This window comes from Manacus candei, unplaced genomic scaffold, assembly GCF_025592945.1.
Source record: "Manacus candei isolate 608988 ecotype Guabito, Panama unplaced genomic scaffold, ASM2559294v1 h1tg000033l, whole genome shotgun sequence".
NCBI lineage: Eukaryota > Metazoa > Chordata > Aves > Passeriformes > Pipridae > Manacus > Manacus candei.
In genome coordinates this window covers 8,301,696-8,314,409 of record NW_026138081.1, presented here as the reverse complement: position 1 = coordinate 8,314,409, position 12,714 = coordinate 8,301,696, and the positions used below count along the sequence as shown (strand labels likewise).

Below are 12,714 nucleotides of genomic sequence, written 5' to 3'. Positions count from 1 at the left end.
TGCATCAAGGCTGAGCTGTGAACAGGCATTTCCATCTTAGAGCGGGATAGATTTTCCCCAGTGAGCTGTGGGAAGTGGGAACTCTTTGATTTTGCTAGGATTCAAGAATAGCCCTCCACCCTGGCTCTCAAGTCTCAGTCTCTCCATGGGCTGATAGCACTAAAAGCTTATCTTATCCTGCACTAAGGTAGGGGCATTGCTCCTGGAGTTGCATAGCAGCATACTTGTTCTTTTGTAGTCACATATACTGAAGGACAAATAAATTAGAGAAGAGCTGCAATCATTTTAACTCCTTGGAACACAGAGGTGGGGAGAGCTGTATGACAATTGATGTGAGCGTCTCAAAAGGTTGTGAGTGTCATTTTGAAGTGTCAACTAAAGTGTTTAAACTTTTAACTGTTCTGTTTTTCTCTGGGGGACAGAATCCTCCTATGATGATCTTTGTGTGCTCATGAACAGCTGTAAACATGAACAGCAAGTAAAACCTCTCTTTGTAGGCTGTTGGCAGTTCTTTTTTGAGTTACTTCAGCACTCAAGGCTTGATGTTCTAAAAAATTACTGTCTACCTGAAGTGCCTTGCTCTATTTCTAACAAACTGTTTTCTATTGGTAGGTCAATGCCACAGTCCCCTTGCTAGGTCGCTCAGGATTGCTTGGAGAACTGAGGAACAACTTCTTTGCGGACGTGGCTTGTGGAAGGGGCAAAAAAGCTGAAAGCACCTTCTGTATCACATCCTCAGGCTTGCTCTGTGAATTCAATGAAAAAAGGCTGCTAGACAAGTGGGTGGAGCTGAGGGTGAGTTTTACATCCTCCTATTCTGCAGTGTTTGTGCCTGCTGAAGCAGAGCAGGAACAACAAATAATAAGGGCACTCGGACCGCAAGCTGACAACCAGCAGTGAAAGTAATTGGGCCTCTGCTACTCTGTGATTTACTCTGGAAGGCCAGGCAAAAATAGTATTGCTTCTTGGCAAAGGGATTTTATTAATCATTGAGGCTCTTTCATTTGCAGACTTCAGCATTACAGCTACTGCTCTTCTGGCAAAGCAGTGTCCTTATTTGGCTTTGGCAACCCCTGCATGGTCCCTCCTGGCTGGGCCTGGAGAAGTAGTTTTAGGAGGATTCTGATTTCTATCAGAACACTCTGCAGTGTCTTACTTGGCTTGTGCATCTCAAATGCAGGTTCTGAATGTACTAGTTGGTTTGGCTATTCTAAACCACCAGGTTGGCCCATAGTTAAGAATTTGATCGTGCTTATTTTCCTTTCAACTGAATGTAACATGCCCACCTGAAAGGATCCAGTGTATTAAAATCAAGGGAAAATTCCACACTTTCACTCAAATGAAATGCCTCTTCTTTTCTTTCCTTTCCTCTCTAAAATCTGCCTTTCACTCTCGCTCAGAATACAGACAGCTTCACAGTAAGTTGAAAAAACTTTTTGCATTGAACTCATTCCCTTTTCACCACACTCCATTTTGTACCACATTCTGCCATTTGTACAAATCCTAAAGGGAGGGGAAGAAAATCCATTTTTTTCTTTTCTTATCCCCTTGTGACAGGTAATGTGTTGGTGTGCTAGTACAGGTGAGGTGCTGCTTGCCTGCCAGTGGTGTTGAATGTCACAGGAAGAAAAGCAGTGTTCAGAGTAGGACTTAGCTGGACCAACTGTGTAGCTCTGCTGACCTCCTGTCACAGTGGGTGGCAGAGGAACTAGGCTTTTTTTTTTAATCGCTTGGAATCTGCAATGGACCTTCGCTGAGAAGTTCTTCAGAAAGGAAAAATGGATTTTTAGGCTTTTCCTTACTCCCAGGGCTCGACTTCACTACAACTTTTCTGACCATGACTCCTTTGTCTGTCAATTTGCTGTTCACCCTATCGTGTATCTGGTGACCTTTGACATGTGAGCACGTTGCTCATTCTTGTGTGCTGTGTCCTCCTCAGACCACTGTGGCAAACTGCATCTCTGTGAATCATGACTACATCTTCTGTGGCTGCGCTGATGGCACCGTGCGGATTTTTAACCCTCTGAACCTTCACTTTGTCACCACACTGCCGAAGCCACACTTTCTGGGAACAGACATCGCGAGTGTGACTGAGGCCAGGTATGGTGGAGAAAGGTGGAATGGAGCAAGGGAGGCTTGTAGGAGTTAGAACTGTTCCCCAGACCTTTGCCATCTGGAGTGTGCTCTTTTTATGGATTAAAATTGGCAGCCTGTTGGAGATCTCTCTGAGCTGTTGCAGCCTTGCCATGTGTGACTGGGCTACAGCCCAAAGCTGGTTGCTGGACTATACAGAGTATCTTGCTTCTCATGTCCCTGGAATTGCTTGGATTTGGTGGCCTTTTGACAGTGGTTGCTGTAAGCAAGCAGGCAGAGGGCACAGGATGCTGTGGCACACTTCAGTTGCTCCTGTACCATGGGACATCCTTTGCTTATCACTGATAAGGGATGAAGACTCTCCTTCATAGCAATATAATGATCTTGTTAAGAGATGCCCAGGCTCTCATGGGGCACTTTTTCAAAGGCTCCCTTGCAGCCTAAAGACCTAAATCTACTATTGTCTGTAGTCTTTCTTCTCCTGCAACCTTGTGCATTCTGTTTTATTGTTTTCCTACCTTGTTCCAGTATATTCTGTCTTGGTTTTCTATTTCTTACCTTCTGAGGTGGGTAATATGATTTCTATACGGTTCTGTCTGCCAGCTTGCAGAGGCTTATGATAGAGAAAACCCTTCATGTGTTGCTGTTTGCCAATCCTGATTGGAGGCTTTCCCAGTCACTTTCTTTAATTTCTGTCACTAGTGGGGAAAGAAATCTAAAAATGGCATGAATTCACCAGCCATTATTCCACTGGATATCTGTAGTCTCCATGTCTACACATATGTACTCTCAACTTTTCTTTGGAGCTTTAGGTAAAGAGTCAAACAGCACCCTGTACAATCTTCCTCCAGAAAATTAAGTGGGAGATAATGATGTTCCAGTAAAGGAGTTGAAAAAAGAACTCTCTCAATTTAAAATGTAAACAGTTTCTAATAGTGCTAAAGTCAAGCAATTGTATACATGGACCCTTTAAAAATACTCTCTGCTACTCTCATGCATCAGTCAAGCAGAAATATTCATAAATGTTAAATATGTATTCGTAGCACTGATTACAATCTTAACAACATTTAAAAATTAATTTATTACTTCTAAAGAAGCTCGAAAACACAGGACTCCTTTTATTCCCATGCATGCCGGAGCTTCTCTGTGGGATGCTGGTTGCCTGCCTTCAACTGCCCACAACTGTATCAATGACCTGATTTTTCAGTAGAATCTGGGCTGTACTCTTCCAACTCTCAAACCTTTCCAAGTGAAGAAGCAGGGTTCCAGTTGTCTCATGAGCTATGTGCACTTTGGCTCCACCAGTCCTTTTAAATTACCTGCTCTCAACACCCTGGCACTCTGGCTATAATTACCTTGTTCAATATCATTAGCAGCACTGTGGGATGGCTGAGTTCACCTGAGGTCAACAGAGCAGTTCCTTTACATGCATGGCAGCAGAACTGAACAGAGCACCCCTGTAGAGGAGATGCAGGGTTCACATGGTGTGATCTTGGGCCACACTGGGACAAAGACATGTTTACTTATTATGCAGAATTCCTTTTTAAGTTAGCAACAGACGGCTTGCTTATCTAGTAAAGACAGTACCCATATGCAGTTGCCCATCTCACAAGTTGCTGCAAGCAGCACCATGCTGGTCTGTGTGTGGGACAGGGGTGGAAGGAAGGCAGGTCAGACAAGTGGCCACTGAAATGAACCATTTCATTGTTCCTTGTGCTGATGTGCTCCTTTTGAGTGCAGTACTTATTCTTCTTGGTGAGAGCAATTCTTGCTATGAGTAAACAAAATATAGTACCCACCAGAAGATGATCCTCCCCTTTGTTTTGAGATTATTTGACTTGGATTTTAATTTTGCCACCTGGTTATGCAGTGGTAAGTGATGATCAAACATCCTGTTTGGTCCTTCTTCTTCAGAAGTCAGTCACCTGTTTGTGGTGGGACTCTGAGTTAGATGGCAAGGAGTATAACTTTTGCCATGGGACTTTGAGGCTTCTTTTGGGACTCTGGTTGTTCAAGAGACAGGTCTTCCCAGCCAACTACTCTCTCTACCTATGTATGCCACAGTGTATTGTTCACTTCACCAGCATCCTGTGGATAATCTGAGCTCTCATGCTTCACCTCCTTGCCCTGACTCCTAGAGAGCACAAGTTAACCAGGCTGTTTTTCTCTCTTCATGCAGCCGTCTTTTCTCTGGTATAGCTGATGCGAAGTATCCAGACACGATCGCCTTGACATTTGACCCCACCAACCAGTGGCTTTCCTGTGTATACAACGACCACAGCCTCTATGTGTGGGATGTCAAAGACCCGAAGAAAGTGGGCAAGGTGTACTCTGCTTTGTACCACTCCTCCTGTGTGTGGAACATTGAGGTATGTTGTCTACAAGCAAAAGTGTCAGATTGTGAGTTGCAGCTGAGGAAGTCATCTGAGGAACTGCCAAATTTGAATGCAACCACTTATTGCAGAGAGAAAGAATTGACTCAAATTTTCTCCTGTGGTTAGTGTGGTTCCTACGTGGCCTGAGTTGGAGCCAGGAACAGTTCTTTTGCTGCATTGCAATGGCTGACCAAAAGCATGAGAGGCAGTGTGCTACTGGGAAAAAATTATTTCACCGTTAAAATGTGAGAGGTGGGAGAGGGAGCAGAACTGGACAAAGCTGAATACAAGGGTTCCTTTTAGAAAATGCACAAGAGGTCATTGCTGACCTCAAAAAAAATTATTTGAGGTCTATGATGAGCAAGTGCTCCAAAGTCAAAAGAATGAAACAGGTGCTAAGATCTGAAGTCTGCTCCTTCTTCACCTATTTACCAGAACATGTGGAAGTAGCCTCTCAAGTGGCTGTCATCTTCCAGTCTGTTTAGTTGCCTTTCCCTCAGAGGAACAGAGGGAAGGAAAGGAGGTATAGGAAACAATGTAGTTGTTAATATGTTGAAATATGTTCAACAGTGGTCAGGAAAGAGGGAAGTGATTGAGGACTCTATTATTATTTATTAATTGCACCTCACCATTTCCTTCTGAATTATAAATCAACGGTAGTGGATGCAAGTTGTGAGGTGGTTGTTGCATGGTCATTTTTGTATGGTCTTTGAGGCACTCTTTTGAACTAACTTTGAACTATTAGAAACAAAGGATGCTGGCTTGTTGCTAAGTTCTTAAGGAAATTTTCTATGTTCAGGGAGGCTCAGTGAATGTTTGTTTGAAGTGAATGTGAAGCTCTGGTCTGCAAACAGGTTTTCATTAGAACTGTCTGGCTTTCACCTTTACAAAACAGAGAGGACAGCCCTTTTGTCTCATTTTGTTTTGAAACTTGCTACTCCTGTCTAGGATGCCAGGTGCCAGGCAATCTCATTAAGGGTTTGATTTTACTTGCCCTTAGATGTATCCAGAGGTGAAGGACAACAACCAGCCATGCCTCCCTCCTGGCTCTTTCATCACCTGCTCCTCTGACAACACCATTCGTCTGTGGAACACTGAAAGCTCCAACATCCATGGCACAGCCCTGCACCGCAACATCCTCAGCAATGTAAGATCCTAGGTTTTGATCACCTCTTTGCCCTTGGGGTTGGTCTTCCTCATGCACAGGTATACCCAGGTTAAGGCCCAAACTTCTTTGGATCTCTAAGTCAACACAAGCTTCTCTGTAAACTGAGCACAAGTCTGATTAAATGTATGAACCCAAAGAAACATGGAGTATTGGGTAGAAAGGCAGTTTGTCTGAAATAGAGCTGGGGTCTGTTGCTGTTTTCATAAACATGAGGGCCATATGCTGTGTGCCCTAATATGCTGTAATCACTAATCCCAGAGTTTGTCTGTAGTGCAGGAGATGCTGCTAATTTCTAGCTTGAAGGGTAATCTTACAAAGGGTCATCGTGAGACACAGTTTTGAAACTTTCATCCCACAGTATGAAGAGGCTTAGTGCTTGTTCCTAGCAATTACAGCATTATTGCCAATGAAGTGCATAGGTTGGCCGGGAGCCCAGTTTCTAAGGCAGATGCTTTGCTTTCATATTTTGTAACTATTAAATATTTCTGGGTGTGTTGTGTCCCCAGGACTTGATGAAAATTATCTATGTAGATGACAACACTCAGGTACTTCTGGACACTGATTACAACTCAGCAGGAAGTGCGGAGAAAGCTGATGCACAAGTGATGGATACGAAGGTGGGGATACGCACTGTCTGTGTGAGTCCCAGTGGGGAGCACCTGGCCTCAGGAGACAGGATAGGCACTCTCAGGTAATCCCATAAAGCTTCTTATGCAGATTGCAAACTGGCCAGGCATGAGAATCAAAACCAGGTCTTGCTGTCTTGCTAATTTTATTAAACATACTGAAATGAGTCATGTTGTGTCTTAGGATATATGAGTTGCAGTCTCTGAAAGAAATGCTGAAAGTGGAAGCCCATGACTCCGAGATCCTGTGTCTGGAATACTCCAAACCCGACACAGGTAAATGCAATAGAGCTTCTTCCTTTTTGTGTATGAATATAGTATTGAGCAAGTCAGAATGTCCAGCCATGGTATTTTAGAATTTTCAGTAGTGAGCTACTCCTGGATTTTGGAGCAGGCTTGCAGAGTTGGGCCAGTAGAGCCAGACTTTACAAAAAGGCTTCTTTCTCATACTTTTCCTTGGACTATGGTAAGGTGAGATTGAAACTTGTTCTGTTTATTATTGTAGTGTGAAATCCGGGGGTGTTCCTTTGTGTCCTTCCATGCAGTTTGCTACATTATAATGCTTTGTCCCTAAGATGACTTGAGAAGCTCTTTTGAAAATGGTCATGCACTCTTTTTAACTTTATGACAGGTTTAAAGCTCTTGGCCTCAGCCAGTCGGGATAGACTGATTCATGTCTTGGATGCTGGGAAGGACTATAGCCTGCAGCAGACCCTGGATGAACATTCTTCTTCCATCACTGCAGTGAAGTTTGCAGGTAGAGAATCATGGCCTCCCTCCAGAGCTGGATTTGAGCACTGCTGTTGTTCCATTGTGGCAGTAATTTTAGCTACTTAAATACTGGGCTAGGCCAATTTGGAGCTGCAGCTGGTTTTTTTATGCCATCTTTTGTAGCTGCAGTCCTAACAGAAGGTGATATGTCATGATAGTTGCCTTCTTTTCCTTTTTTGTTTTCTTCTTCTCTCCCTCCTCCCCACTCAAAAAACCTTTCCTGATTGCTGTCCTCAACATTTCTTTGGAAAGCTGTTTTTCTGTAATGATTTACTCCCTTTAACTGATGTCAGATGGCTAAATGTTGTTCTTAGTGAGAAAAACTGTGAAACAGTTGTCCAAAAAATTCCCCAAACTAGTAAAAAAAAAGTTTCAGGATTAGCTAGTCACAAGTAAAGTTGTCATTGCAAACCAGTGTAAGACTTTGCATTTGTGGTAATAGAGCATGTTGCATCCCCAGCACTCAGTTACCACTGATGGTCAGACACCAGTGTGCTGTACTGTGCTGTTGTCAGGAATAGCAAGGGTTGGCTGCTCTGTCAGGCCAAGCTGGTAGCCAGGAAGGCAGGTAAAGGTAGTAACCTCACTGGCAGTGGGATGGTCCCACATTACCTGAACGGGGTGGAACAGATCAAGTCCAGCTAGATCCACCTAGTAGTCCAGATCACCAGACAAATCCACGGTAATAAGACAGGTCAGCAGTGCAAGGTCTGGATCAGTCTGAAGACAGTGGTCAGGGTCAGCCACAGTTCAGCACCTGCGAGACAAGCGTAGCATCACAAGCCCTTGGCAGCAAGGCAGGTTTGAGTTCAAATCAGGAATCTGAGTCTGTGGGTCAGGGTCAGGATTCGGATCAGTGGCATATGTGTCCAGGCCCAGGTGTGGTTGCAATGGTGCTGCAGTATAGCTCAGCTGGGGCTCAAGGATGAGAACCTTAGCTTGAAAATAGCTCCAGAGTGAAGGGACCTCGCTGAAGCTTCATAGCAGAGGCCCCCCAGAGCCACCGTGTGGCTTTTTCAAGGTTTTTTTTTTTTCCTTGAGGAGCTTCAAGGCCAGCAAAAGTTTCTCTAACAAGTCTGTCTTATCAGTGAGCTGGCCTTGAATGCAGCTAGATGATCTCCCAGTAGATGAGGGAACTGGGCTTAAGGCCTGGCCTTTGTGCTGGTCTGTGAGCCAGGTGCAGGCGTGCTTTAAATGGGTGCAGTTCAAGGGCCTGTGTGATATTGGATTAGTTTTCATTACTTTGAGTTGTATCAGGTGTTCCTTTGCTGAAGGAGCAGATTGGTTACAGAAGATTGCTAAGGGAAGAAGGAAAGCCTGACCCTGCTGTAAGAAAGGGTGGCAAGAAACAAGTGACCAACTCTGAGGTCTGAAAAGTGCCTGTTGCCTGTTTTCAGCTCATACCAAGTGTGAATGTGCCATATTGCCATGGAATGCTGTGGCACAGAGAGAGTCAGCACATGAGCATACTGGGGAGGGAGAAGACAGAATTACATCCTAATCTGTTCTATAAAGCTGTATTAGGGCCACATGCACTCTGAGCATTAACAACAAATGCTGTCCCTGAGACAGGGTTTCTGTTTTGCTGCTTACAGAGCAGTCAGGCTTAGCTAATTAGTACTAGAATACATGAGGAGTGGTATGAATTAAAACATTTCCTCCACCTTGAATCTGTGTTTATCTTTTGTCTTCTGCTTTTTTGTTCCAGCCAATGATGGGAAAGTGCGAATGATAAGCTGTGGGGCAGACAAGAGCATCTATTTCCGCACTGCGCAGAAGGTAACCTTATCACAGCTTTTTCTGTGTGCTTTTAATTAATAATCTCTGCACAAAGGAGCTACTTCAGAGAATGATATCCGAGTTTCTTTATGAGCTTGTTGCTATTGCAGTCTCAGTTGTCTCCCACTGACTCGATACAAGAGATTACATTTGGAGAACTACTTCTGTGAAGTATGCAGCTAGTTCTGGCCTAACCTTTCACAGCAAGATGCAAAGTAGAGAGCAGTTAGGATATCTGCTTTTCTTTTGCTGCCAGAGCTATTGTGAGGAGTGGTGAAAGAGTGTGGGCTGGAGGGAGGAGTTCATTGTGCCTCCAATCCCAGCTGCTCCCAGCAGCTCCCTGGGAAGGGTTGTTTTGGGCTGGCTGTGTAAGAAGACTCATCTGTATTATTTGTGTTTAATAAAGGGTTAACTCTTTGATTGTGACACGGTCTTTGCCCACATGTTTAGACAGGAGAAGGGGTTCAGTTTACCCGAACACATCACATTGTTAGGAAGACCACTCTCTATGATATGGATGTGGACCCCAGCTGGAAATATGCAGCTATTGGATGCCAGGATCGTAACATCAGGTTAGTTTACTTCTCATCTTGAAAATATGTTTGCAGTCTTAAATGAGGCGGCCCCATTTTCATCATTGTTCCTCTAGGTTCTTTAATACAGCGTTTTCAGACAGATCTGAGGCCTCACCTCACACTATGAGGTTGAACTCTCCCTATCCCCTCACTGATAAAAAGCTGTGGATATGTGCAAATGCCCTTGGGACTCTTGGCTTCTCATTGGGTTGCTCTGCAGAGCAAAGCTCTTCTAGTGGGAGAGCAAGTGTGCCTTTCTTGGCACATCATTGAGCTTTGGGGCAAGAACCTCTGCACTGCGGTAGTTTTTGGTTTTGAAGATATGTCTAGTGAGAAGCTGTGAGGTCCTGTGGAATAGCTGGGACTGTGGGAATCTAAAACTGGACTAGGTGTTACTGTCTTTGAACAAGTGGAGTCCATTCTCTGCTTCCTTTTTATCCATTTCTCCAATCTGTCTTGCTTGTAAGCAAAGGAGTTTCTCTGTAGTTTTGTGTCTTCTGCTGTTGCAGCTGGATGAGATGTTGAGAGTTTTGGTCATAGCTAAATATCACTACTGGTTTAGTATTCTAAATAAAGTGTCTTGCTCTCTTAATCCTTTCCTTTAGTATGGAGCTGCCACAGGTACTTTTACTTCAGGAAGGACTGAGGCTTGATAATAAAACCTCAAGTTTAATTCAGATAATCTGCCTCTACATTACTTTTGAGGTTGTTTCTTGAACCATTTAAATGATTGATGGTTATACTTCATGGAGATCATTTCCCCACTTCCTGTGGCCCTGTTTCATGTATTTTATGTGGAATGAGGAACAGAGATAGAAAAGGATCCTGGTGACAAAGAGCCCCAGAAGAGCACCTGGGCAAACTGAACCATTTTATCTTCTGGCATCCCCTCAGGGTTTTCAACATAAGCAGTGGGAAGCAGAAGAAGCTTTACAAGGGATCCCAAGGTGAAGATGGCACTCTTATCAAAGTAAGCTGTTTTCCTTTTTCTTCCTTTTTTTATTTTTTTCAGCTTTTGTGAATGCAACTGAGGGACAAGGAAATGAATCTGAACACAGTATTTTTTTTTGCTTGCTCCATACTTTGTCCTTTGCCCTGCTGCTGCTTCCTCCTATCTCCATCCTTAATGGCTGGTAATTTGGATTCCATCAGCCTAAAACAGGAAAAGAGTCAATAAATCCTGAAGATGATGTATGATTTTTCTCTCTGTCCTGTTTCTGCAGTAAGTCACTGGCCCATGATGTAAAAACAAGTAGAACTGCACCAGAATCTGTCAGGAGATAATCCATTTAATTTAATCCTTTACTTTCTGCTCCAGAGAGCTCATTCTGGATTTCTTGACTGTTTTTGTTAGGATTTTTAAGGTGGAGATGCTTGCTGATCAGTGTTTGTGAAGTGGTTTTCAGAGGGCAAATACAAGTGAAACTCTGAGTTGATGAAATTAAATGGCATCTGACCTGAAAAGCATGCATCTTAGAGTACTGAACAAGCCTGGTAACTGCTTAGAGAGAGTCTGTTCATATTTTCCACCTGCTGAGTGCATCCAGACCTTGGGGTAGGGTAGCATGCCTGCTTCTGCCACTGTCCAGGCTTACCCTGGTAAATCAGGTGTGTTCAAGATCCAGAGTTAAGAGTGATGTCAGCACACTGGGATGTGGAAGAATCGCATTCTTGTCTTCAAAGGAGGAATCAATTTACACAACCAGAATATCTCTCAAGTTAAATTGCCAAACAAACTGCTTCTTTTTTTTTTTTCCCCTCACTTTTTTCATACTTTTTAAACCAAATACTTCTGTTCAGCTGAACAGGTCAGCAGTATTATTATTAGGGACTGGAAGGAATGTCCTATGAGGGGCAGCTGAGGACTTTGGGCTTCTCTAGTTTGGAGAGGAAGGAGCTGAGGGATGACCTCAGGATGAGGATGAGGAGAGGATGTGGAGAGGGAGGTGCTGATATCTTCTCCCTGGGATCCAGTGACAGGACATGTGGGAATGGTTCAAAGCTGCACCGGGGGAGGTTTAGACTGGACATTAGGAAGCATTTCTTCACCGAGAGTTTGGTCAAATACTGGACCAGGTTTCCTAAGAGAGTTGGTCGAGGCCCCAAGCTGTCAGTGTTGAAGATGCACTTGGTCACTGCCCTTAATAACAAGCTTTAGTTTGGTCAACCCTGAATTAGTCAGACAGGAATAAGTGATTATTGTAGTTCCTTTCCAGCTGAAATTGATGGGTATCAATAACTGGGCAAAAAGGAAGGGGAAAATAATTTTGTTCAGTGTCTTATCTTCTGTTTTACAGAGAAAAGATAAGTTCTCTTTCTCTTTTCCTACAAGGTTTTTTATTAGTCAGAGTAATGAAAATGAAAAATTGATGCTACACTTCATCGCTGATAAACTTAGGTGCTTGATTATGTCTTTCTTAGACCAGAAACCATGAAATGGGCTGGTAGCTGGATTTTTTTGTTTTTAACAACCTTTAAGGTTTTTGTGTTGTTTTTTTTTTTTTTTTTATGTGTACCTCAAATGGGGAATCTCAATTATTTTTAATGTTGCTTTGCTCATTTTTAAGACAGTTATGTAACCAAGGGGATTATGGTTATCTCTGGAATTTAAATTTTTTTGGCCTGTTTTTCTGAGATCATAATATACATTGCAGTTTAATGAGTAGAACCCAAACAGTGACACTGGAAGCAAAAGATACAGCAACAAAATAAAAATTAAAGAAAAAACCCCAACAACTCACCAAACCAAAAACCGTTCTTTAAGTACCATGTTTCCCTTAAAAACCAGACATTTTCACTCTCAGTTCCTTAAAATTCTGTAAAGAACAGAGCAGGACATTTGGTGACAGTAGCTGTATTTGCTGTATAGCGCAGCTTTAGACCTGGTAAGGCATTTGGAGGGGATTTTATATTTGATCTGAGGTAAAGCAACCAATGGATGCATATGAAAAAACAAACAACAAACTAGTCCAAAAGTGGGAGTTGCAAGTGCCGAAGATTTGATGGTATCATTGTCAAAGACCGTTTCTTGGCAGTGTTTAGTTCTTTTTTGATTTCTTCCTCAAGACTGGAATCTTTTAAATTTCACTTAACTCTGTCAGCTCTGATTTTTTTTCTTGTGGCTGGAGGAGGGATGTTTTGGGGTGTGTTTGGGGTTTCTTATGATTTTGTTTTGATCTTAACATAGAAGAAAATAAGACCTCAGTGGTTAAAAGAAGGTAGGAGAGGTATAAGTCTGTCCATTGGTGGTGATGTTTTCACAGTCATGAAGGCATTTAATGCAAGTGTCTGTAGCCTCTGATTAGGTTGGAGGTAGTCTTAAAAGT

General features: G+C 43.1%; 1 protein-coding gene across 4 annotated transcripts in view; it reads left to right on the top strand.

The window, feature by feature from the left end:
* Window positions 1-12,714, top strand: part of MAPKBP1 (mitogen-activated protein kinase binding protein 1) — a 102,245-nt gene that overhangs the window by 59,919 nt on the left and 29,612 nt on the right. For 3 of the 4 annotated variants that reach the window (XM_051791956.1, XM_051791954.1, XM_051791952.1), the window contains exons 8-18: window positions 613-795; window positions 1,401-1,418; window positions 1,940-2,100; window positions 4,274-4,463; window positions 5,470-5,616; window positions 6,144-6,328; window positions 6,448-6,539; window positions 6,895-7,020; window positions 8,743-8,813; window positions 9,264-9,385; window positions 10,283-10,358. In XM_051791956.1, coding sequence (XP_051647916.1) covers window positions 613-795; window positions 1,401-1,418; window positions 1,940-2,100; window positions 4,274-4,463; window positions 5,470-5,616; window positions 6,144-6,328; window positions 6,448-6,539; window positions 6,895-7,020; window positions 8,743-8,813; window positions 9,264-9,385; window positions 10,283-10,358 — 1,371 coding nt within the window. The remainder of the gene's footprint in view (window positions 1-612; window positions 796-1,400; window positions 1,419-1,939; window positions 2,101-4,273; window positions 4,464-5,469; window positions 5,617-6,143; window positions 6,329-6,447; window positions 6,540-6,894; window positions 7,021-8,742; window positions 8,814-9,263; window positions 9,386-10,282; window positions 10,359-12,714) is intronic. The other variant, XM_051791953.1, reaches the window with a different exon arrangement.